The sequence below is a fragment of the Poeciliopsis prolifica genome, unplaced genomic scaffold (assembly GCF_027474105.1).
Source record: "Poeciliopsis prolifica strain line A6 unplaced genomic scaffold, Auburn_PproV2 SCAFFOLD032, whole genome shotgun sequence".
NCBI lineage: Eukaryota > Metazoa > Chordata > Actinopteri > Cyprinodontiformes > Poeciliidae > Poeciliopsis > Poeciliopsis prolifica.
In genome coordinates this window covers 5,644,832-5,670,793 of record NW_026562407.1, presented here as the reverse complement: position 1 = coordinate 5,670,793, position 25,962 = coordinate 5,644,832, and the positions used below count along the sequence as shown (strand labels likewise).

General features: G+C 36.0%; 1 protein-coding gene across 4 annotated transcripts in view; it reads right to left on the bottom strand.

Annotated features, from left to right (window-relative positions):
- The window catches only part of LOC129373220 (phospholipid-transporting ATPase ABCA1-like), a 173,750-nt gene extending 156,811 nt beyond the window's left edge, over positions 1–16,939 (bottom strand). For 3 of the 4 annotated variants that reach the window (XM_055051031.1, XM_055051033.1, XM_055051032.1), the window contains exons 1-6: positions 16,693–16,939; positions 10,233–10,362; positions 4,529–4,622; positions 3,956–4,097; positions 3,728–3,867; positions 536–654 (exon numbers count right to left, since the gene is read on the bottom strand). In XM_055051031.1, the coding sequence (XP_054907006.1) occupies positions 536–654; positions 3,728–3,867; positions 3,956–4,097; positions 4,529–4,622; positions 10,233–10,298 (561 nt within the window). In that variant the 5' untranslated portion in view covers positions 10,299–10,362; positions 16,693–16,939. Of the gene's footprint in view, positions 1–535; positions 655–3,169; positions 3,515–3,727; positions 3,868–3,955; positions 4,098–4,528; positions 4,623–10,232; positions 10,363–16,692 lie in introns of those variants that run through there. The other variant, XM_055051034.1, reaches the window with a different exon arrangement.
- Between the last annotated feature and the right edge of the window lie 9,023 nt (positions 16,940–25,962).

The window sequence follows — 25,962 nt, the reverse complement described above, 5'->3', positions numbered from 1 at the left end:
TGAATGGATAAAAACAATATGCAAGACAAATATTTTTTTATCACCCTGACAATAAGTCAACATGGACCGACTGTTCAAAATGCCCTCTCACCCATTTTATACAATATTGCTATTGTTTGATGTGCAGGCTCTCTGGCCATCAAACAGACTGCAATGTTTTAGTCATTGTTCAATGAATTTAACCTTTCTTTTGAATAAAAGTTTTTTTTTATTTTTTTATTCTTATTATTTCCAGTTTATCTGATAACATTTAATGCGCATTTAACAGTCAGGCAAGATACATTTGGATAAACTTGTTTCCCTTCAGCAAATTGAAGCTGCACTTGTTAAATTAGCTTCGAAGAGCACTTTGAATGTCAAAACAGAGGCTTCTCTTGCAGGACCGACTGTGAAATGTTTTTTTTTTTTTTTCGGCACATTTTGCTTTTTGAAAAAGTATAATAGTTTTTCATTTGCTTTGGTCACACTAACTATGAAAAGAATGGGTACCCCAGGGAACTTAATTTTACTGTTTTCTTGGCAGAGGACTACTTACTGAACCAAGCTGAATCTTCGCATCCATGAGGTTTTGAACTACATCTGGTGGAACCGACAAACCCTCTGTCAGATGGGTGCTGAAGTTTTCATTGTCTTGTAGGATACTTCTTAAGATCACTAATTAAAAAGAAAATTTGGAAAAACAGTGTTTAATGGATACACTTTGTATAGGCATACATGCAGTACAGGAATGCAACTAAACTTGGAAAAAAAAAGCATATTTGATTTTTTAGTCTTAAACAAAAACTATTTTTAGACTCTTGGTCACAGGCATACATACAACACTCTGCTTATCCTTCTGAGTTTTGATTGATTCCTCTTAACTAAAACAAAAATGAACTAATGTGTCATGTGTCACAATGACTAGCAACTATCCCAACTCTACATGCCGATGATGTTATCTTAAATGCAATGGTAAATAAAGATTACAAAATTTTATATTATTTTTGAAACATGCAGTGTGCAGCTCTTAAAGCTGAAGGTGAAACACCAAAAGCAAAATCACTTTTTTATATTTACAAATGGTGAATTATTTGGCTATCAATGAAGGGGCTGGTTCCTGAAAACCCAATCGGACACTATTCACATGCAGGTTGTTTCTGAAAATTGCTAAACTACTTTCTGTTCTATGTTTACGTAAGCTGTACTGAAGATTTAATTGCTTTTGAAAGATAAGTGTTTGCTTTCTGCAATGCATATTTCAAGTGATTATGTCACACAAATAATGATTATGTGGAAAACCACCTTATGCACACTGTGAAGCATAGCGAAGGATCTGTGATGCTGTGGGCCTGATTTCATCCACAGGAAGCTTCAATAGTATATTAACAAATTAAATTCGCCAGTAAGAAATTCAAAAGGAGGTCATTAAGGGGTCTATCAACAGGATACTGGTCCAGAATAAATGACCAAAGAAATACAAATTCTATTCTATTTTCTTTTCTTAAGAAAAAGAAGGCTTTCTTCATTACAGTTAAATCCCTTGCAAGAGGGAGGAACACCTCAGCTGGATGATAGTGAACAAGAAGACAATTTTATGCTAGTGTTCTCTGTTGATTAGCTGCCAAAAAGTCGAGGCAGTTTCCCAAAATCGCCTTATTGTTACACTTCATCACTGAAAGAAACAATGATGCCGCACAGCAGGGGTTCCCACTCCTGCATGCCTATACCCCTTGCCATTTTCTTTTTTGTGTGTGTATTTTCTGCTTCCTGGGAGTCCAACTTGTGCTGCAGCTAATGATGAAGGGACTACATAAAATAATTCAATTACAGCTTTTGTAATTGTAATATGAATGCCACAGTCAATTATCTGGATAGGGTGGGAAAGGTCCAGTTCTGACAGATGTATTGTGGGAATGACTAGAATTAATTACATCATAGGAAATGCAGCCTTCACCTTCTGAATTCTACTGATGACAATTATTATGCTCTTCATGACTGCAGGAGGTTCAGATGGCCAAGAACAGGAACATGCATCGCACAAATGACCACATGGGCCTTTTTGATCAGCCCATGGTCAAAACAAAACAAAAAAGAGAAAATGACACAATCACCTTTGCCATTTCAGCCTTTTTGATGGCACTTCATTCCCTTTCCTTCTTAATGATCTTTCATGCTCTCGCCTCAGACAGCAAGTGCCATTAATTATGTCCAGGCTTAGATCTTTGATGGATTTAATCTTGTATATTACAAACCGGCGACCCCAAAATGCAAATGACCCACAGGCTCCTTGTTGAGCAGCACAGCCCTCCCTTCCTCCCTACCTCTATTGGCTTTTTGCAAATTAGGTGCAGTATGAAAATCTGAATATCATCAGACTAAATGAGCCTAATGCAAAACAGCAGCTTATCAAGACAAACGATCTGTCAGTCTGCATAGCAAATTGCATCATAAATAATCACACACCATTGTTTTTAAGGGATAAAGAGGACTAACAAATCCTCCAACTTGTCATCCATGTGAAGGGGATACTTTCCTTGATTGAGTGTAGTTTAATAAAAGCCATGACAGGGCTATTTTGGCTTTCTTTAATATTTTGCTTTTCTATGGTGCCACTGTGGCGTGATTATGAGTACACCAAATTTGACCTCACCCACAGAACCTGCTCTCCTCCAAGTATCAGAGACAACTATAAAATTAATCATATTTTCTTTCAATTAGGAAGACACCATTTACTGATAATAAATTAGCAGAATTAAATAACACCCCAAACCACAGAAACTGTGCATTCCTATCATGTTTAGCTGTTGTGGGATTTAGTCTAATAATGGCCATTCATCAAATCAAAACATATACTAAGATATCACACAAGTGTCTTTACATGAATGAAATGCATGTAATGCATCATAATATTACAAACGTAACATTATGATGTCATGTGGTGTTCCACTTTTTATACCTACATTTAGCCCTTCTGTCTATGAGGGAAGTAAATTGTGGTTTTAGTCAGGGAAGGTTTTGAATAGATTCTTCTTCGTAGAGCGCATGCTCAATGCACTGAGGCGCTACATTTAATAGCAACATGCAAATTCACACAGGCACTATAAAATGTAGATCATTATATTATGTAGGGCCTCTTCTACGCTTAAAAACATTTTAAAGACCTACTCAAAACATGCAACTTTTATCTCACCTGGTCAGTCGTAACTGTGTTAATCCATGCTGGGTCAGATACCGAGGTTTCGAAGATGAGGCAGGGAAAGCAGGATAAAGCATTAGCCTTGCTACATGCAGTTAGCCCAGACTTGCACCTCTACCTTCTCCCGATGAGTTCTTCTCTCTAACGGTATTGTTGTAAACTACTTAACTGGATTTTTTATCTCTCTCTCTTTCTCTTCTTTCCGCATTTCTGGCCATTGTCTCAATTTCCGCGACTCAACTGCCAATTAGACGAACGTTCGGATTGACGTATGTGACGTCAGCCCCGACCTCACACTGGTGGGTGGTGGTATGCAAATCAAGCTGCATTCAGCTCTTGTATTGAAAAGCGGAAATAATTAAATGTGGATAAACGAACTTTACTCATCATAAACTATAAAATATTTATCGGATACAACTACAATTACGCATACCTATATTTCCAAATATTTTACTTTATTATTGGTTATTATTTTATATCTTATTCGAGCTAATGTGGCGATAGGGGGGGCGACGCGCTGGCGCCCTGTGTTGGCCAGTCGCCAATGCTTACCAGTCCGATTCCCTTTTCCAGGTTCCACTTTAGACAGTACTGAAGTCCACTGGTCAACATTATCTACCAGCAACTGGATCCTACTGAGAAAAGGCCTGTCTGCCAGCACAGTCTGCAGCTCAATCAACATCCCAGCAATTCTAGCAAATTGAAAAGAGATAGAAGACCTCAACTTGTTGAATTAAAAAGCCACACTAATACTGTATTGAATGTAATCCCAAACCATACATGGAGTTGTTGAAGTTATTCACTTGGCCTGGTGTCTCCCCTGGTGTTGGGTGGTTCAAACATGGATTGTCAATGTTACATATAATTCCTTGAAACCAGGGCAGTACGCCAGCAGATGGCATGGCTTTGTTTGGGTAGTGGCCTGAATAGAAAACAAACATGAAAAGAGATAAACACATGTTCTTTGACCATGCCTTACTGAAGGGAAACGATTAGCAATTAAATGAGATCTCCTGATTTTAAAATGTTTGATCAACTCTGGTCATACTATCCAGATGTCAGCATGTGACTTCACTTAATGAATTACATGTGATTATATTTCTATGATCCATTCATATAAAGATTTTTTTTTCAACTTGTTTTGGATTAGTAGTTTACATGAATGATAATATTACAATTTGTTTTGGATTAGTAGTTTGAGTTGTGAAAGTAAGTTCTTATATTTATGTATTTATGACATGTTTCCATCAGAAAAAAGTAGTTTCAATTAAAATCTCACTCATTAGAGAACAAATGTTCAAAGGAACAAAATGCCTCATTATTTTATATGCAGGATAAACCTATTATTCTTACAATGGCCTTTGTGAATTGGCTTATTGGTAGACCTCACCCCCACCAGTATGAAGAAGAGGAACAGAGGCCAGACCAGCTCCACAACCAGCCGCACCTGCAACACAGACATTTCCTTCATTAAAATGTTTTGTTTAGAAAATGCATCTTTAAAAGTCATGCCAGCTGAAGTAATTTGCATTGTGTTCTCATCAGTCAACATTGAATCTCCACAAAGCAAAAAATAAAAATGATCAGTGTGCTTCGACTCTTTTAGAATGGTTGAAAGAAAATTAAGCCAAACTGTAAATGGAAACCTTAAAGTTTTTGGGTTTTTTGTGGGGAAAATTTGGTCATTTACCTGTTGAATTAAAGGTAAAGAAAAAACATGGCAACCTGTAAAAGGAAGTACGGTAACTAGCAAACATAGAGACAGATCTGTCATAGAAGATTTCATTTTGGTAAATTTGTGTATTGTAAATTGATATATTTTTTCTGTTAGACAGAAATGCTCAAGACAGTTGTGATCTTTTATTTACATGTTTTTATCTTTTTTATGCATACTCAAGATAAAGCAAAAGCAAAAATAGAAAATATTATCACCTTTAGATCATTTTACAAAGTTATATTGTGTAATAGCTATTACTGCTGTACATATTTACAGAAAAATATTGAAGTTTCAGCTCAGTTCATGACTCTACATCAGCATTCCTCGGTTTACTCCAACTATTACTCCAAGCACAAGATTGAGAGAGCCATTTCTGCCAGTAACTCCCTAAACTGAAGCTATCACACACTCCTTATCATCTCCTTGCCACACTCAATCCTCTCCTGGAAAAAAAAATAAAAATAGAGTGTCAACCACTTCTTTGCGTTAATACAACCACTTCTCGCCACCTTCCAGGCGGAGTCCCGAGTGGCATGTCAGGCTTTTTATTTCAACACCAGGGAAAGGTGTAAGAAGACAAACTAACAAAGCACAAAGGTTGACCTCAAGGCTTGGCTTTGTCATATTTTTCCCTCAAGACCAAATGCACTTATAGTACTAACTGATTAGCTGTTTCAAGTGAAACAAGGAGACATGACAAATATTCAGTGACAAAGAAAATGCTACATATTTGGAATTTAATGAATATATGTAATTTTAGCTGGAGAAGCAGTCATTACTGGCATTTTGTTAAAACAAAAAATGTGATTATTTTGGTTTATTAGTAATTTTATTTAGTCACTGTCATTTTTTTATGAATGTGAAATTGTTTTATCAAACAATAATAATTAAGTACATACACTCAATATATATTTCAGAATTATGTGCAACGTCATATTAACACAGACATAACACATTATAATTCAAAATATTCGACATAAACAGATTATATAAATCGCAATAGCATGCAAATTTGATCAGCTTAGACTGAAACAACACAGTGAAGCAGTCCATGATGCACAGGCCCATCTATAACTGGTACTTTGCATCTCTTACCACATCACAACACACCACTCCCACTGTCATGTATAATCATTCTCTTAGACCTAACCTCGGCTGACCTATTCTGCCAACACACACATCATCTCAGGTGAAGCGACCTGGTTAGACCACTCAGATGATTGCATCTGATGACATTAATGGAAATAATAAGCAATGACAACTGTTTTAGTCCTGATAGGTGAACCAAATATAGGCTGACCTGGAAAAAAAAAAACTGAATTCTGAGCATTAGCTAAATTACAGACAAGACAAGAACTGTATAGGTTTGTTTATAGAGCTATGAAGAACACTTCTTAAAACTTCAAGTTTCTGATTTCATCTAGTGTCACTGCAACTCTGCGAAGAACAGGCATTATCCTAATGTATTCTGAATAGAGGAGGAATGGACAGTGAACGCAGATCCCTGAGACTTTCTCAGAGTCTGGCTCCCCAGGCGTTTTGCCATTGGACACCAGAGTCTTTGTGAATAGATAATCTCTTCCTAAGAAATTATGCTGAATACTGGACCATAAAAATCAGTTTCATGCCTGTTATAAAATCCTAAAATGCTGGGTGAGGCATTCATATAATTGGTCATTAACCTCCACAAGCCCTCCACAAGCACCATTGTCCTTGCTAACTCCCACTGGTTTTCCCGAATAATAATATTTCATGTTGACGTTGGCTAAATATCCCCCTGTCTGAAGCATAAAGCCGCCACTGTCTACTTATGTATTATTGGGGGAAAGCATCCCACACCCACCTTGACCCTCCCAATGTTTTTTTAATACCCACGTTTCTCTGCAATGCTGATAGATTTACAGAGGCTGCAAAAAATGTAAAACCACAACTCTGCCTTCAGCATTTCTTTAAAGGCATGTTTTCATAACTTACTTGCCTTCTTCACTTTTTACATTTTATTTAACTCAGACAACAGAAACACTGCTGTGCTCGAGCCTCCTGACAAAACAAGCTTGTGGCTGTGAGTCCTGTCATCACTGCACGGAATAAATCAAACACTCCACAGCTCTCGGTAGCAGTAATACCAGCCCAGACATCAAATAAGTCTCACAAGATTCCTTGATTACCTGTTTGGGTACTTTAAAGTTTACTTAGGTAAGTGTTAACAAAATGAGATGGGTCGGCTGAAATCAAAGGCTCCTGTAGCGTGTATTACTGACTTATCAAATGTGATGTGGTGGCGGTGCTGATGAAAGAATTGGCAAAGGAGTACTTTTTTTTAACCATCTGTCCCACTGTTTTATTTAAAACCCCTTAGCTGTCACCCTCAAAACACTTACATGTAAGTCAATGGGTCCATGAGGACACCAGTGTCCTCATGACAGTTAAGAAGCTAAAAAAATCATGCTTAAAAGTAAATGTATATCTTAAGTGCATACTTCTGGAGATGCACAACAGCAATTGGCAGACTACCATCTTTCAGTAAGTAGAGCCTGTGTTCAAATCCCAGCCTGCGGTCTTTCCACATGCAGCTTACATGCTCTAACTGTGCATGTGTAGCTTCTCTCCTGGTACTCCAACTTCACCCTAGTCAAAAACCTGACTGTTAAGGTTAATTAGTTTCTCTAAATTGACCTTACATGTGAGTGTGTGCATGTATGGTTGTTTGTTCTGTAAATGTCTATGCTGCCCTGCGATGGTCTGTAGATGTGTCCAGATTGTACCTCACTTAAAACTCGCTAAGAGAATAACCCAGTGTTTGCTCATTGTAGGGGCATCAATTTTTAAAAAAAAAAAAAAAAAAAAAAAAAAAAAAAAAAAAAAATATATATAATATATATATATATATATATATATATATATATATATATATATATATATATATATATATATATATATATATATATATCATTATTCTAAAAATGCTTCTGAGTAATTTTGAAAAAAGGCAGGGTTTATCACTGGTGCTGGGCTTTCCAACCCTGTTCCTAATTTTCATACCTATGCAACACTCCATGGTTTGGTTAACTTCTGAAAAGACTTCAATGCTGAGGATCAGTTTGCCTAAACAAAGAAGAGATTCTGTGTCCACTTTGACTACTAAATTTATTTACTATAAATCATATTATATATATATATATATATATATATATATATATATATATATATATATATATATATATATATATATATATCAACACTTTTCATAGTAACATAGTAATATATATATATATATATATATATATATATATATATATATATATATATATATATATATATATAATGTAGTATTCCATATCATGCAAATAGTTTGTTTTGAATGTTTGATATTAATTACTTCAATTTCTATCTACAGCTAAGAAGTAAGCTTATCACAAAGCAGAATGTGCTGGTTGTCCATAATACGCCTCTGTGAGATGCATAAGTGAAGACTCTGTAAGACATACTTAAATGATTAAAGATTTTAAGAAATTCAATTTACAGATTAAGCAAGACCAAAATTAGAAATTAAGCGAACCAAAATTTTAAGAACGGTCAGGGGAACAAAGCCAATAAAATTTCTCATTGAAACTAGAGTTTCTGCCTTTTATACACCGATACCTTTCCATATTTGGCATCATTGCTTGTATACCCTTAAAAACCTGAAGAACGATCTTCATGGGACTCAATCTCCATATATGGTAGCACAACTGTGTAATATGTTAAGTTTCTCCAAGATCTGTCTGGCAATTCTGAAAATATTAAAATAACAAGTGGAGTTTTCTCTCAGAAGCTGTGAGGTTCCATGCTACATTATGTTAACTTTCTCTAGCTTTGCAACTGACTTCAAGAATTTTAAGATTTGGACACTTTCAGTTGGTGAACATGGAATGCACTTTTACAATAATAGTGGAAGGAAACACCATTTTTCCTTTAAAAATACACGTTACACTTTAATGTGTTGTGAAATAACATGATGCACAATAAAAAATTAACACAGTGAAAGGAAATAACTTTCAGTTAGAAGAGCATTACGTGATGTTATGGAACAACAGAATGTCATGCAATTTAACACTATTAAAGAGTTTCATTGTTGACTACTTTCAAAATATAACTTTAACTCAAAATCTGTGACAATTATGAACTCAGAAAAGGAGTTGAATTTAACACAGTGAGGCCACATCTGTGCAAGGATGCTCCCTCAACCCAGTGCAGGTGATGAGGTCGAGGGAACTGGCAAAGTTCTGTGCAAGAAGTTGTTTTTTTGTTTGTTTTTTTTCTTAAAAGAAATGAGCTGGACTGTTAATTAAGTATGAGCTTGACTCACACGTTTCTGTCTCTCTATAGATATGTCAGAGACTCATATTCTAGATATAGGATACACAAGAATTAGAACATCTACTTATTTTAGAGTGCAGAAAGTGATATTATGTCACATTAATAAAATAATAATAACCTTTTAAGAAACAGGGATATTTTTCTGACAGAAATTGTCAGTGTGGTTCTTTTTGGGATGCCTTTCAACACAGAAACCTCTAACAGCATTAAAAATGCTGCATGGCAGATGGAGTTCTAGTTAAAGCATTTAAAGCAAATGAAGTGAAATTAGCTGAAATGTTCGAACTTTTAAGTTGTCATGTTGTGACTTCTTAAAGTGCTAACACTTAAGCTAAAGCACTGAGAGCAGTATAGCTGTCATCTGACTAATGAACAATGAAAGCCATTTATATCCTACAGGAATGACACAAATTATTGATGTTATTATAGCTGTTATAGTTGTTAAGGTTCAGATGAAAGGACTGCCATCAAAGAAAACATCAAAAAATATGTTTTATTGGAAAAAAGTTAATTAACAACTACTATTTTTTTGTTGATATTTTTATAACCTCCCCTTTTAGGTAGCAAGTCTAATCTCTGAGAAGAAAGACTTTCTGCCCTTCAAACAAAGCCTTTTAAAGTCCATATCCATTTCCACCGGGCCTAACACTGGCTTTGTTGGAAGTAAAATACAGGCAATGTGACATAACGGGTAGAAGAGATAGATCATCAAAAATTGAAGGTGACACTCTGAATTGGCTGGCATTAAGATAAGATTGTTCTCATTCTCCAGAGAGGGAGTTAAAGGCAGCTTACTTCTATAGGAGACGATTTTTGTTGTAAATCCCTGCCTATTACCGTTCCTCTCCATGAATAACTTAGCTGTCCTTGATAACACAAGGCTGGGACCACATCCTCATTTTCCCCCTATTGCTGACCAATTCTGGCAGATACACGTTGATTTGCAAGAAAAAAGAAAAAGGCTGGTGAGCATGAGTGTACCTTTTGTCTCTTCCGGAGAGTGAAGTTCTTCCACAGGAGGAGAGAGAACTGTGTCAGGAGACCCATTATGGCTTTTCCTGGCAATATCTTGCCAATGTGTCGCGATGGCAACTGGCCCACTTAATAAACCCTGGAGGGAATAAAAAAGGCAGAGTTTGGTTTTAATACAGCGAAGCAATACATCTTGAGGGAATGCCACTAATCACTCACTTCCCCAAGCCTTGGGGCTTATGGTGCAGCACCTGTTCGAAGAATTATTATCACCTACGCTCAGCAAATCTCAGGACGGCCAACGTCTCAGCATGTGGAGATTACACAGTTTGCCTCCACAGCACAAGACTTTTTTAACAAACACCATGGAATTGAAAGATGATATGGCACACATATTAGGGATGAAAGAAATCTCTGTTCATATGTTGAAAGAAATTTCTTCTTTCAACACATGGCATAGTCTTCGTCTCAGAGACGTCTGTCTTCCTTACTGTCAATTATTCAGCTTAAAAGACTATAGAGAACAATAAAAGTAGGATAAAAAAGGTTTTAACAGCTTCATCACTTTTCATAGTAACAAAAGACTGGTGTAAAATATTTATTGCATATTTTACAGGCTACTCAACCCTGATTACACAGCTAATAAACAAATATGTCTGCTATGCCAATTTTATGTGGCTACATCAAGAATGACCTTTATTAAAGCTCCACAAGTGAATGTCTTTCCACTAACTTCACTTGGCTTGTTAGTATGAAATAAGGTACAGGTTATTAAAACAGGAATTTGGCTCTGTTGCTATTTTCAATGGATTACTAGAGCCCTCCTTCTTCCACCTTAAGGGAAATCAAACTTAAACCCAACATGGTTATGACAAAGTCAATTCTGCAACATCATGTTGTGCAAGGTTGCAACATGATGTACCTTGACAGAAACATTAAGAACTGAGACAGCCATGGAATCCTGATGTGATCAAAACAACTGATCACATCAGCACCTTCCAGTAATAGATCCAAACTGGTATACAATCTCCAACAAGAATATCCACCAGAGATTAGTGCTAATGATGCTAGTAAACCTATACTTTGACAATTACATTTTTGTATTCTATCACCATTTTGTTGTTTTTCATAGATTCTACAATAACAAAAATCTAAATTAAATAAAATAAAAAAAAATAAGGGAACAAATTGTACTTTTTGCAACAGTCTGTTGGTAGTTTAAGATCCAATGTGCAACAAATTGATTCTTTGTTGAGTTCTTTGGCAACATCATATTCATCTCTGGAGGGATATTTTTGTGGTTGAATAATTTATAAGTAAGAGTTTTACAGTACAACAATGATGTGAAAACAAGAAAAAAAGAATCTTAAGACCTAAGAATAAACCCATAACAGAGGAAGCAAAATATATATATATATTAAAAAAAAAAAAAAAAGAAATAACTCAAGACTGTAAAAGCAGTGTACTCCATAAGATGTATCCCATTCAATAAATCAAAATTTGGAGCAGTAGTGTCCAGCTCCAGTTCTCTAGGACTGGTGTTCTGCCAGTTTGAGATGTGTCTCCACCTCCTCAGAATAACAATGTTCTGTAGAGGCCTGATAATGAACCATCATTTGATTAATATGAACCAGGGGAAGTACTAAGTACTGTCCAGTTGTAGACAGAACCAGGAAGTTTTGACTTACCTACCAGTCAGGAAATATTGACTGTTTGTCAATATTGTCAGTTGTTTGTGTGAGAACTACTGGTGGCGGAAATATGTTTATTTCACAAAACACATATAAGAGTGCGCATAGAGTCAATGTTACATGTTGCATGTAATTTGTGCAGCTCTATGTGGTTTATATATGGAAAGTAAAGCTAAATGTTCATAAAAGGTACTGTAAACAACGTTTATGGGGATCAAAATGTTGAAATTCTGACTCCCAAACTGGAATGCTGTTACATCGAGTGTGATGTCAAACCCAGCTCCAATTTCCCCCTTCCGAGGTAACTGGAATGTGGCAGAAAACATGCAGGATACTGGACCTTGATGATTGACTTTGGACACCACTGACTTGGGAAAACCAAAAATGTTCAGAGATTTGTTGAAAAAATTTTTACGTTTAAGATTTAATGTTCTGAACTTTGACTGCGGGATGGAGCAGGTAGAGGCTCTGGACTTTATGGCCTCAGAGTTGGCTAGTGCTTAATTAATCGATGCCGGTTGAACTGAATTATTTCTCTACTGCTCTTTTTCAAAACTCATATTTTAACAGTCACCAGAGGCTGCAAAATCCAATTCCCCTCCGTCACAGTGGCTTTATTTGTAGTGTTTATTATGTGTTCATACCCCCTCGGCCCCTGATATTTCTTTGTCTTCTGAAGGAGATAGTTATGGAACTCTACAAGGACAAAATAATAAAACTAAAAAACAACACAAAAAAGAAAAGGGTGGGTCATTAAACCGAAGCTTTGTACATGCATGAAAACCCAACTCCTTCAACCTCTTGTATAATTAAGTACAGCATCTTACCACAGAGTTTGAGCCTCATCTTTTGAAACATGCAACGGACAAGATGGGAGGAACAGCTCAGTACCACCTCCACTCAGAAATTACGTCAACCGTGAAGGGTACACAACATCCCTGAGAATTTACTGAAGCTGCGCATCAGAAAAACATGTATGTCAGACATGTTTATATCTGAAGGAAAAAACTATTTTCCCCCAGTTTTGTGATGTGGGTGAGAGTCGTCGGAAAAAGCTCAATTCAATGACTTGGTCCTAGTTGACAAGGGCTATGATTGTAACGGGAAAACAAGAAATCTACATGTTGAGCTGTTCTCCAGAACTTTGATTTTAATCTATGACTTTCTCTTTTCAAATTAAGTTTGAAGAGACAGTTGCTATTTGGCACTTGTATCAGCTTATTACTGTATCAGTTGCAGAGAAAGCCAAGCTGAAATGAAAGCAGAAAAAAAAACATTCCTAAATAAAAAGAAAAGCAAACTATGGGGGAAAATATAAGTGGTGATGCATGCCTGACATTTGGGAACTGAAGACTGAAGTACATTATTTCAGCCTCCAGAATAATCGAAAGGAAAAATAGATATTTGTCATAGAGCGTGAGAGCAGAGGACAGCAAAGAATGACAGCAAACATCACTTACAAAACGGGTCGCCATAGACCTCTGAAGAGCATAATTGTCCCTGTGCTTCTTTGTTCAATCTGTCTTTTTTTTTTCTCGACTGCCTCCACCTCTGTCTTTTCACAACAATACAAAAATCTTAGACAGTAAAAGCAGTGTCCAAAAAGGTAAACAGGTGAGAAGGTTGTATTTGGGCTCCTTTCCTATACCACGTAGTTGTCAATGTACATTTGTTTTGCAAAGCAGGAGAAATACAATAAAATATTATGTTAATACTTCTTTTTTTTAAATAAAATTGAAATTTACAGTGGTTCTCATTTGAAGGGTTGTGTTTCTCTGATATAGGAATATACCTTGATACAAGTAAAAAAAAAAAAAAAGCCAAAACTAAAAGGTGGTTTCAAAATACTCTACTAAAGAGGTTGATTTAAAAAATAAGAGTCAAGTATTTTTCATTTTTAGAAAATACATTACATTTTATTTCCACACTTAATGTTGTTCATTTAAAAATTCTGTAAAGCATGAAAGAATCAAAGGTACATTCAGTTTCCTGTTGGATGACAGATGTTACTCTCCCATGTTAGCGGTTTTACAACAGTTTCAACAACAACCAAACTCTCCAGTCTTAAAGGAAGAGTTACTGCAGTGCTGCTGTAGTACCATCTGGTACTACTATGTCGTGTTAGTTCAGATGAAGAACATGAGTTTATAGAAAATTATATTTATCCTTCTCCCATTATTCTAGTGCAAATTTATTACCTCAACATTTCAACAGACATCAAGCATGACTGGATTTCCCTGTTTCTCTACAGAAAAGGAATGCTGTAAGATATGATTTTCCTCTGGTGACCCATCAGTAGCCACGTCCTTCAGCTCTACAGCGCTGTGGGCCACTCCAACCTCTGAGTTTCTGCAGCATAATCACCCGCCTGTGGCAGCTGTGAAAACCTCCTTTGTATCGTTGCATTGCCTTTTTACTGCAGCATTGCACCTTAAGCTATCAGCCCCCCTGTTCTCCCTTCAGGCACGTCTCATGCCTCTAGCAAGCTGTCAGTGAGAGAGAGTTTACTGACCCCAAGATGAGACTTAATTTTCCTTCGGAGCCCCAAACTGAATTCTCAGCAAAGAAAGCCGAGAGTTTCTGAATAAAATAAGCACCCTTTCCTTCTTTCTTTTATTTTCAGAGATCATAGCCCCAGACTGTAACACACACCTCTAAAAAAGGCAGAACAATGCAATGCGCAACAATAAATTTAATGCTGTGAAATCAACTAACCTGCCACATATCTCTCAAAGCACAATTATTCTAGTGCCAAGATGATTTTACTGTTCCAGTTCACATTCTGAGGATAGCAGCTTCCTTGTCAGAAAATAAGCATGTACACACTGCAAACAGTGTTACACATAATGAAGAAAAGCCCTTTTCCACGGCTATTCATTTTCTCGATAGACTGACTCAGACGTGTACCCATAATTACTTATTTGGGTTGAGAGTTATGCCATGCTTGAGAGGACAATGTGGCCAAATTGTGCCGCCACACACTGTTGTTATGGTCCTCAACCAGAGGTTGTCCTGACATTAAATTTGAAAACAAATAAATAACTCATAATGGGGATGATTTTTTTTTTTTTTTTGTCTTTTAGGTGAAAGAATAGAGAGCAACTGTCACTGACTAGGTGCTTAACACAGATCAAGTCTGGCTGATGGTAAAATAATCCTTTAAACACACATCCTAAGAATTCAGTTTGGAGGTCAAGTGGTTTGACTTCTTTGATTTAGTCAAATAAGTCAAGCTACATATTTTGACTACTGATTCAAATGTATCTATTGTATATATGGCATTAGAAGGTGCAGGAGTGAGACAGATGAAAATTCTGTCATTTACAATGTGCAACAAAGCATTGTTAAAATGTATTTAGGCCAAATAAGTTAGTTCCCCAAAATACTGACAATAATAACATAACGATCGCAGTCAAAAGAATTAATGAAATGCCATAAGTCAAAGTAAACTAAATAATAATAATAAAAAACAAGGCGATGAACAGAAAACAAAAGTCTTCAGAAACAGATAACAGATCAGTTTCTAAACTGGAATGTAGCTATCTTCTACTTCATCAAGAACAATCCATCTTGTCAAAAGCTTATGTAATCTGAAACAGATTTGTTGAACACGACAAGGAGTTCACTGCGCTCCAACGGCCTCCACGGTCACCAGAATTCAATTCAACGGTGTACCTTTAGGATGTGATGAAATGAGAATATCACATCATGGATGCGCAGCTGGAAAAAAAATTGTTGCAACTCAGTGATGCACTCAAATCCACACAAACAACCATCTCTGAGGAATGGTTCCAACATCCAGCAAAATAAAAGCAGTTCTAAAGGCAAAAGTGGTACCGAATAGAAGTGGACGAGTGATGCAACTGTTTTTTTTTTTTTTGCTCTTAATTCTAGATTACAGGCTGCCTGCTATATTACATGAGCAAGTGGCATCCACTTGGAAAGGCTATTCAGTTGTCCTTCCAAGAGCAGTAAAATACAATCATAATGTCACAGTACAATTACAGCAGGTCATTGCCCTGCAGGGCATTTGCTGCAGGTTATTTCACTGGAGAATATGTTGAGTATCTGAAAATTGTGCCATGTAGAGCAAAGCTGTCAATCACATCTTTCTGCTAATTGCGCCTTCATTAGAAATGAATCAAAGTGATGGCTAAAATATTATGGGATAAATCTTAGCAGTTAGTGAATCATTACTTCATGTCAATCATAGACATGTGTTTGGTTTATGTGCGGTGCAAAGGTATACACACCTCTCAGCTTCCACTTAAAGCAGTAAATCATTGAAATATATAACTCAACAGGGGTCAAAGCTCACAGCGCCTCCAGATTAGCAAACAAGCTCTCTGTCAAATTTTAAATACATTTGACAGAGAGCTTGAAGGTGTGATTCTGAACAAATTCAAAATCCAACACACAGTCAACAGTAACTTTTTCTTTCCTGCTGATTTTTATGAAAATTAGGCATGGCTTCACTTTTCCTTGTTTTTGCCTTCTTTTTTCTTTTTGTACAGCAGTAGCCTGCAGACCAGTTTAATAAACGTTTTCAAATGTGATAAGCAGTTCTCAAGGCAGTCTATTTGATCCCGCTCCAGTCTAGAAGGGAGGGAAGGAAACACAAACAGCTACTCCGAGCCCAGAGTCTGAGCGCGCCTCAGGAGTACAGGAGCGAGCTACAAAAAAAAACAACAGCAGCCAGACCAAAGACAGCATCACAGGAGGCCTGGCTGCAGAACATGTGTCCTGTTAGAGAAAACAAACTGTCAGAAACAACTTACCTCCAAGCTGTGTGGTCTTTACCCATCAGCACATCCCAGGGCTTCTACGGATGGAGCAGTTTTTACCTGCCGGGCCCTTATGCCTCACCAAAGAGCCTGACTCTCTTTTATTTCTCACTCCCGTGTCCGCTGTCCTCTTTCACCCACAGTCATAAAATATGCAAATGGCCTCAGTAGAGAACACTGTGGTGACTGTAGCCACGGTAATACTCCTCCCAGGAAGCACACAAGAGTCATACATTGCACAGCAAATTCCCTAAAGCTTAGTCCCTCAGCAGACTGTGTTCATCAACTTCTTCTCTCTATCTGAGCGAGGAAGGGCAAACAGGAGCACTGACCTGTATTTCATTCGCCTTGTGTCTCAGTTTGGGATTTAGTCACCTACCTGTTGACTTAGCTGTTCCTGAACTAATTAGTCTGAATTAATCCTCTTCTTTTAATAAATAAAGCATTAGTCGGAGAGGTTAGAGACCAGATGGGATCGTAAGAAGTTCATTTATTTGTTCATTTGTTTACTGAGGGACGAGGCCAAGATGCACATGTTGATGATATTGTTGATGCTCAGTTGAATGCGTCACATGGGGGAGAGCAGCTAAGTGCATCGACCGAAGGCTTTTATAGCAACAATATAATTTGGTAACAAGGGGGCTAAGAGTTTATTATTCAGGATGATAAAGAATAATACCAAAGGTGCACTGGGAGGATATAATTATGTAGATGAGATGGGTGTTTACTGGAAGCAAAGACAAGTAATGAAAAGAGAAACCTCACACTGGATGATGCTTCTGTCATGTTAAAACATTTACAGATGTTTGTTTCGTGCCGTTTTAATTTCTCTTTAACAGGAGCCGTGTTCCACTGTACAACATTCCTATCTCCAAAACGCAGTTACTCAAATTTGTTATTGCCACCAATAACAAAGCCGGACTTTGACTTAAACCATGATGTGTCTCTATATGACTAGGGTCATTTTGAGTCAATAAAGATGAAATGCAATAATTTAGGTACAATGCTTCAAAAAGTATTTTCCTCCCTGTAGATTTCTTTTGTTTCTGTTTATTTTACTTTATTTTTTTTATATTTTAGATGATTAAACACATTTGAAAACTGCAAGTACAGAATGCAGTTTCCAAGTGATGGTTTCATTTAAGGAGGGAAGAAAGGTATACAATCCAACTTGGTCATATGCAAATGTTAGGATCCCTTAGCTTTTGGAAAGCTGAGTTAAATGTTACGTTCCACATTCTTGTCAAACTTGTCGAATCGCGAAATCATTTCCAGGGAACCTCTTTTAAAAAAATGGAATCAGCTTCAAGATCTTAAAAAGTAATTTATCTGCAAATTAGCCTGAAGTACAATAATTATGATTTTACAAAAACTTAGAACAAATACATGCACAAAAAACAGTACAATGAATAGATAAAGTCTAAAATATACAGCTGTTTTTCATGACTGTTGCCAAACAGTCACCTTTAATGCTCCTTTCAAAGAAGCTAAGTTTTCCAGTACTTGCAATCACTTAGGGGTCAGTGTGAGTTGTACTTCAGTTGCGGGCCCATACTCTCAATTAGTTTCACACATTTGAGCTCATGGAGCCCAAGTGAAAGACTGACTTCTCAAAAGTAATTGCTTCAACTAATGAAGTGCTGCTGCTCAAACGTGCCAGTGCTGTGGTGTACATCTGTCGTTCCCAGGTCAGTAAACCTTTTTATTCTGCCATTTTCAAAAAAAATTAACATAAAAAATACCACTTTCAAAGGACAATGTGAACAGAAGCTTTGCCTAATGCACTCAGTAAGTAAGGCAAACTAGTGAAGATCCATCAGAAAAGCAGATTTTCCTCATGGCAAACACTTCATTAGCTGGTCTTCACCTTTAAGAAGTTCATCATCTATAAATCATGTACTCTCTCTGGGACATCTACATTGAATAATTGGAGAGCCATTTCCTATTCTGAAATGGAAAGCAATGATTGAAATAATTTGTAAACTGTGCGGATTAAAGTGTCCAGGAGAAAAATTAGCAAAAGTAAAACTAATAGGGCATTTTGGATAAGGCCCTGAACGTAACCATGAAAAGACAGATTAATTAAACAAAGCTGGGTGAAATGTTCTCTCCAGTCTGGCTTGTTCCAAGCTGTACTTTAATCACGTTGTGAGAAGACTCCCCAATGGAGCCCTCAAACGCTTTATTCCACTCCTCTGCTCACACGAGTACCAATGTTTCCTGTGATTTACAGCGACATTATCTTCTACACAACAATGGAGGAACAGTAAAAACATTTTGTTTCCTACAGTTTTATTAGTGAATTAAAAAAAAGAAAAGAAAGAAAAGTTAGCACAGAATGTCTTATTTGCAACAAAGCTTGAGTTGGAAGTTTGGCATCATTAGGCTCATAGCATGTGTGCGCATGTCGTTTATATTTTATACATCGTGAGGACCATTTTTCAAACACACTACATTTGGGTTAGGACTTAGGTTCAGAGTTAAGGTGTGAATTGAGTTTATGTTAGCTGTAGGGTTAGGTATATATTGGAAATGGTTAGATTTAGGGTTAGGCTATAGAAATGAATGAAAAATAAATGGAAGCCACTTCAAAGTCCTTGTGAAGGCAGAAAGACACACTGTCTCTGTGTGAGTGTCCTTGTCATTGCATAGACATTGACTGCAGTTCTAAACTCCTGAAAGGTACAGTGAGAGAAATTGGATCTTGAAGTGGAAAGACAATAATGGTCAATTTCCTTGTAAGATTTACAGGTGAGTCCAAAAAGAGAGACAAAAAATGAATAAAAGTTTCAAAGATTCATCCTGTAGCCAAGGAGAACTGGCAAAGAGCTTTTGGAAAAATCTGGAAATGATATGTAGTCACAAAACACTAGTGAACCTCACTTCGCAAGGCTCCACTACTGAAGAAAAAATGCTGAAGAATGTTGAAATATGTTTAAGGTTTTCTGCAGAGGAACTGGACAAGCCAATGAAAAAAAAAATAATGTGTGTTCCAGAGAATCTCATTTGTAGATCAAAAGGTTTTAACTTTGATTCACTGGCGTCCTAAAACCTTAGAAATGGCTTTGTAACTCTCTCCATAAAAAGTCAGTTACCTTGTTTTTAATTATTTGTTTTAGCCAATATTTTGGGCATCTCCTTAGAACAGTTTATATTAATATTGATTCACCTTCCTGGAAAAAGAGTATGTTCTATTAGTTTCACCTGTGCTGTATCAGTCACTTATGAATTATTCTATTTGGCAATTATGCTAATCGGATTCTTCTTTTACATAAATTTATGGACACTGAAAATATGAGAAGGACTGCAGAATTACAGCTGTTTCTGTTGCTTTCAATTTTTTCTATGTGAAAATTTATCGTGAAGGAGCGAAAAGCAGAAAACTTGAGGGAAAACAAATAATGGCTTTCCTCAACAGATATTGTAACTTGATTCTGACTGCTGGCTCTGGTTGAAATTGCATTTGTTTTGACGTCAGACAACATAGCCCACATATACTGTGAAGAGGGAGAGGGTTTTTTTTTTTTAACTTGGGTAGTCCGTTTTGACATAGCCAGCAGAAAAAACATAGTGCAGAGGATAAAAACACAGCAGACATATTTACACATGCCAATTAGACCAAAGAAGAAGCTTTCAGGCACTTTTGTGATAAATTTGTAAGATTCAAAAGGTTAAATTGGTACATTTCTTAGCATATATGAATACAAAGGTTACAAATTACAAAGTTAATAAGTAGAAAAGGAGTTTTCTCTGTACAAAGACGCAATACTGAAGAAAACCAAATACACAGAAAAATAAAGGTAATTTGAATTCTATGTGACCTGACAGACTACACTGCAGATTTTCACCCTGAAATAAGGTTACTAATGCTAAAACGTCAAAAAAAAAATAATATTACAGATGTGAGAGACCGGTTGTGTTCAGCTTTTACTGGCAGAATTGGAACAATTATTTTTATTTCCCTAAAGAGATTTCTAGAAAACCTTTTCTATTTTTTTAATGCAAAAGTAGAAATAATGTTAAAATTCTCAATTTTAGTTCATGAATGGTAAAATCAAGTTAATTCTGGAGTTTAGATAAAACACAGGGCTTACTAGTTAAAGAACCCAGTTAAACATGGGATTTTTCCTCACCTGTGTGTGATTTTAATCTATGATCAATGGGTTAGTCTGCCCAGTCACAGCCAGACATGGCACCTGCTGCTGCTCTCGCATGGAGAACCACAGGAACAACAGTTCCAACCCAGTTGTTTGCCTGCATATTGATGGGGTTTGAATCTGCCCTGGTATAGGCTGCAGTACTTGCTTTTGCCCTCTTTAACTTACATGAGCAGTGTCATTGTGAGGGACGCCAACATTTAGCATGATAAAAATTACATACAGAATCTGTCAAAAAGCGAAAGTAAGGCACATTTAAAGAACATTCGCAAAGCAGTGTAATGTTAAACATAAATCATGTGTAACATCAACAGAAATATTTACATAGTAATTTAGCCAATCTTGGTTCCTCAGTTATTGGCTCAGCTTTTGAAGGCATGATGCATTTCTGCCATGTTGAAACATATCCAAATTAATATCATCACCAGTTTATATGAACACTACAAAGTTTTAAAATGTGAGAACATGTTAAGAATATCCTCTCCATTTAGTTTTATAACCAAAACTAAATGGTAATTATTTGATTTAATCAATATGTGGTTTTTCAAGATCTTTACGTGGCAAAAAGCTGGAAAAAAGTGTGCATTTTGTAGAACCATCTTTTGCCACAGTTTCAATTCTCCACCAGATTTAGACATCTAGTGAAGTTGTTGCCAGTTCTCTTCAAAATAGCTCAAATTCAGTCAAACTGGAGGGAGAACATCTATTTTCCATTTTAAGCGAAGATTCTAAATTTGATTGATCTCTAAATCTTTACAGCTTTACATCTGCAATAATGTTCGCTTTCAAGTGTCCAATCTATGAGATTTTCTTCAATTTAAGTCTTCATAGTTATTTGGTGGAGCCCAAATCTGTTCACATCTCAGGATAAGGTGGATGGTTACAATGTATTTTATCTACGTGAAATCAGAATAAAGGTCAATTCAAATCCAAAGCATACCTTTTACATTTTTACTTGTTCAAACTTTTGTCTTATAAGTCACTATGTACCCTTTTATTATTTCACAATGTACTTTCTTGTGTTATCACAAAAAGTCATTAAAAGATACTGAAGTTTGTGGTTGTGAAGGGACAAAATATGAAAAATTCAATAGAGATGAAAACAAAACATTTTATAACCTTTGTCAAATTCAAGTTGCTTCGACATGTCAGAAGACTATTTATTTTTCTGACAATCTATTTTCTCTATAGCTCTATTTCATATTGACTGCCAGTGACTTCTCCACAAACTTCATTTACAACAAAGTCCAATTGTCCCTTTTAATCTCTCTTGCTTAAATATTAATATTTTTTCATTGAACTTTTAATTCGCTTCCTGGCAAACATTTATTGATATTGGTATTCAAAATATACTTACCTCAACCTCATTTCATGTTGCAATACTTTTATGTTGCGTATTTGTTTAATGGCTTTGAGTAGCCTTCTATATAGATCCATCAATCCTTTTCATTATTTTACAGCTCAGTAATGAAAGAGTGAACTAGAGCTGAGCTATACTGACTTAATAGGAGCTTTTAGCAGCCCGTATACTGTCCATTTCATTTTGTTGTGCTGGGTAAGAAGTTTATGTCCTTGGCATTTCCAGAAGTCAACAACTCGTAAGCTTGGGCTTTGAGTCATAGTGCCAGTCAGTCCACCGATGGGAACATGACTTCAGTTTTGAAAACACAAAATCCTTTTTTAACCTCTTTTAATATATTTTTCTAAGCACCTAATTATCACCTACTGTGATTAATGTTTCAGTAAAATCAATCTCTGCTTCTCTGCTTGAGGAATATTTGCTGATTACAAGTTTTCTTCAGGGTGAAACGATCACACAACCAAGAACATTTTGACTTTAAAAGTAAGTGTGAATTTCTAGTGGGGTTTCTCAAATTTATGCAATTGATGCAGCTAAGTGTTATTCTTATATTGCACTGCTTTTAATCATAGTTTAAGCCTGACACAACCTGCTTTATAAATTATTTAAAAACGTATATTTGTTGTAAAGCCCCAAAATGACACAAGAGATTCACAAATTTTATAGGTTGATGTGGCATTTTCTGGAAGGTTTGTATCTTAACAAAACTAAATTATTATATGCTCCAAGATGAATGTGCTTCAAAGGGATTGCATTCAAAATCACTAACTGGAGACAGCGATTTACACATATAAACAATATGTGATACTATGTAAGGTCATTTTATTTATATAGTACATTTTCAGCAACAAGGCAAAGTGCTTTATTTACTATTAAACAATAGTATCACTTATTGTATGGGAGTTGCACTGGATTGCTTTATTTTCTTCTGAATCCAAGTTATGTTCACAGCTTTATGTGTCCACTTTCACTGAAGTTACCAATGACATGAAAGGGTGACCAAATTATTCCTTCAGCCAGCAAAAAGAATGATGATTGCATATCGATTACTTTCTATTGAACCAATCAGTGGAGGAGCTTGCGTCTGCGATGTCTCTGGAGATAACGCAGGCCATTTTCTGCTTCTCTGAGTGAACTTTAAAATCAGAAAGGATGATGAGATCACTGGATGTTGGACTCTAAAGCCTTATTAAAACAACAAATAGTGCCATGCATTAGAGGCTGTTTAAACAGAGGAGAGTGGTGCGACATCAATATACAAAAGCGGTGGTGTTTGGGAAAAGTGATCGTTCACGACAAATGGTCACATACATCTGAGGCTCGAACAAAGAAAGACTTGATTAATGCTCCTGGTTTGTGTCTCAGAGAAACTCGAGTCTTGTTTTACGGAAATAAATAGCAGCGTTTTGCACGATTGAAGGTCGGTGAGACAAAAATAAAGGCTTTTTTTCTGAATACTGGAAAAATAAATGAATGAATGCAATAAAGCCTTTGAATTTTCAAGCTACACAATTTTTTCCCCTCTAGCTTTTAGCTTAAGTCAAAAACAGTGTTATTTGTGGCCTTATTTCCACTTAAAAAAATTATTTTATGTTCATGTGCTTGTGTTGAGCCTTGTTTGAATACCTAGTCATATCAAAAGAAATTATTCTTAAAAGAAGTTGTAAAAATGAAGAAGTGTGAAAACCAGTAGTCCTTTCAGATTATTAGGACTTGAAACATGAATGTATTGTTTTTTTTTCCTTATTCGTGTTGGACATGAAAAGCTGCCACCAGCAGACAGAGTTATTCTAATTACTGAACATGAAGGAATTCTAATAAGGAAATGCATTAGATGTCCTACTTTCTACACTGTTTACAGCTTCAAACTTTATCATATTGTAAAGCCTTCAAAATGAATTAGTGTTTTAATTTGGTGAGTACTGTGCTATGACCACTGTTTATGGGCCCATGTCAAGGAAAATGGCAGAGTGCTAATGGCAGGCCATGTTCTCAGAGGAAACACTAACTTGGACAGAAATGGCCATGTATTACTGTCAATTAGTACAACTGCCAAATGAGCCGTTAACATGTGTCTTTCTGTTTTTTAGAGGTCAGGCAAAGATAGAATGTTGTTCTACATTATGTGAAGTATTTAACCTTCGAGTTTCTACATGCACAAGTTCAAGAGGTTGTTTACGTTTTTATGAAACGAGCCTCTCTGGATTTATTCTGATAAGTGTCTTACTTTCATAAATAACTTTCTGAATGACCTCGGTTTGAAGAAGAGGACTTTCGCTTGATTCGACGATCAGAATTAGAGTCTATAAAAAAAAACTTTGACAAATATATTTCTCACTCGAAGAGCCAGAAAAAATCAAGCACAATTTCCTAGGTACAGCCTACCGCGTCGACAGTGAATGCTTTGGGGGTGAAGTTAATGCAAAGTAATGTAAATGAACTGTGTCAGTTAACATTCACAGAAAGCTGGTCAGATTTAGAGACAATATTTTTGAAAGCTTGAGGCCTTTTTTCTCAGTAATCTTTGTAGTGCCAACATCCAAATATTTTCTTCATTTACGTATTGAGCTTGTTATGTGAAAATGTGTGTTCATCTGGAAAGAAGATAAATAGCAAATCTGAACTCTGCAATGTGTGAATGATCAAAAACATACCAATAAAACTGGCAGAGAATAAAGAAACGGAAAGACCTGGGTCAAATCAATGCAAATAAATAAACATCTTGTCATTTTGTTTTCAAAAAAGAAGAAAAATCATATCTTCACTTTATGCTACAAAAGATTTTACTTGAACAATTTTACTTGTCTAACACAAAAGTAAGAGAATTGTAATGATCATAAATAAAACTCTCCCTTTCTTGTAACCTAAATTATTTTCAACTTCATTTCCTGAAAGTCTGAGATTAACTGCCCTCAAAAACTCCACAAAAATGGCATTTCGTTCAAACACGTTTTTACATCCAAGGCTGAAATAAATGAGATACTGTTTAAATTCCAACAACTATTTAATCACCTTTCAGACAGGCAAGAGGGTTCAACTTAAAAATATGTCATTTCTTGCTTGTCAAATATTTTAGGAGCCCTTTGACAAATTTTTACATGAAAAAAATATTAGGTAAACATTAAGCAATTACAGAAAATGCATCTCCTTATTTCAGGAATACAAATTTTGGTGCGCTTATTGAAGACACTTTCCAAGTAGAGAGTGGTGGAATTAAAAAGAGAATATTTGACATATTATTGTCTAATGTTCTCCAGGAAGCAAGTTTCTTAATGATGTGTAAAATTAATTTATCTTGGCTCACAGACATCAAGAAATTAGAAAATACACTCATTAGGAAGTAATTAATAATCAGTCAAATACAAAATTATAATCTCTTAATGATTTCCACAAGCAATTAAAACACTGTTTTAGTCTGGTGTAATTATGACAAGTTCTATGAACATATCACAAGATAATATCCCGCTGCCTGCAGACCAACTGGTTATTACGGTTGAGTGACTGTTGGTAAATCTTTTGGGATTAGTCTGAAGAATTATAAAAACAAACAAAAAACACCCAAGATTGGGAGTTTGGAAACAGAAGTTAGAAGAAGTTAGTTAGATGTTTCATTGAAAAAAAAAAAAAGCAGCACAGAAAACAGCAAGACATACTGATAGCATTACATTGATTTTAGTTTTTCAGAATGTTATTCCTCTAGCAACTGCAAAAGTGGAATAACATTTTACTGTACTGTAAAATCACACT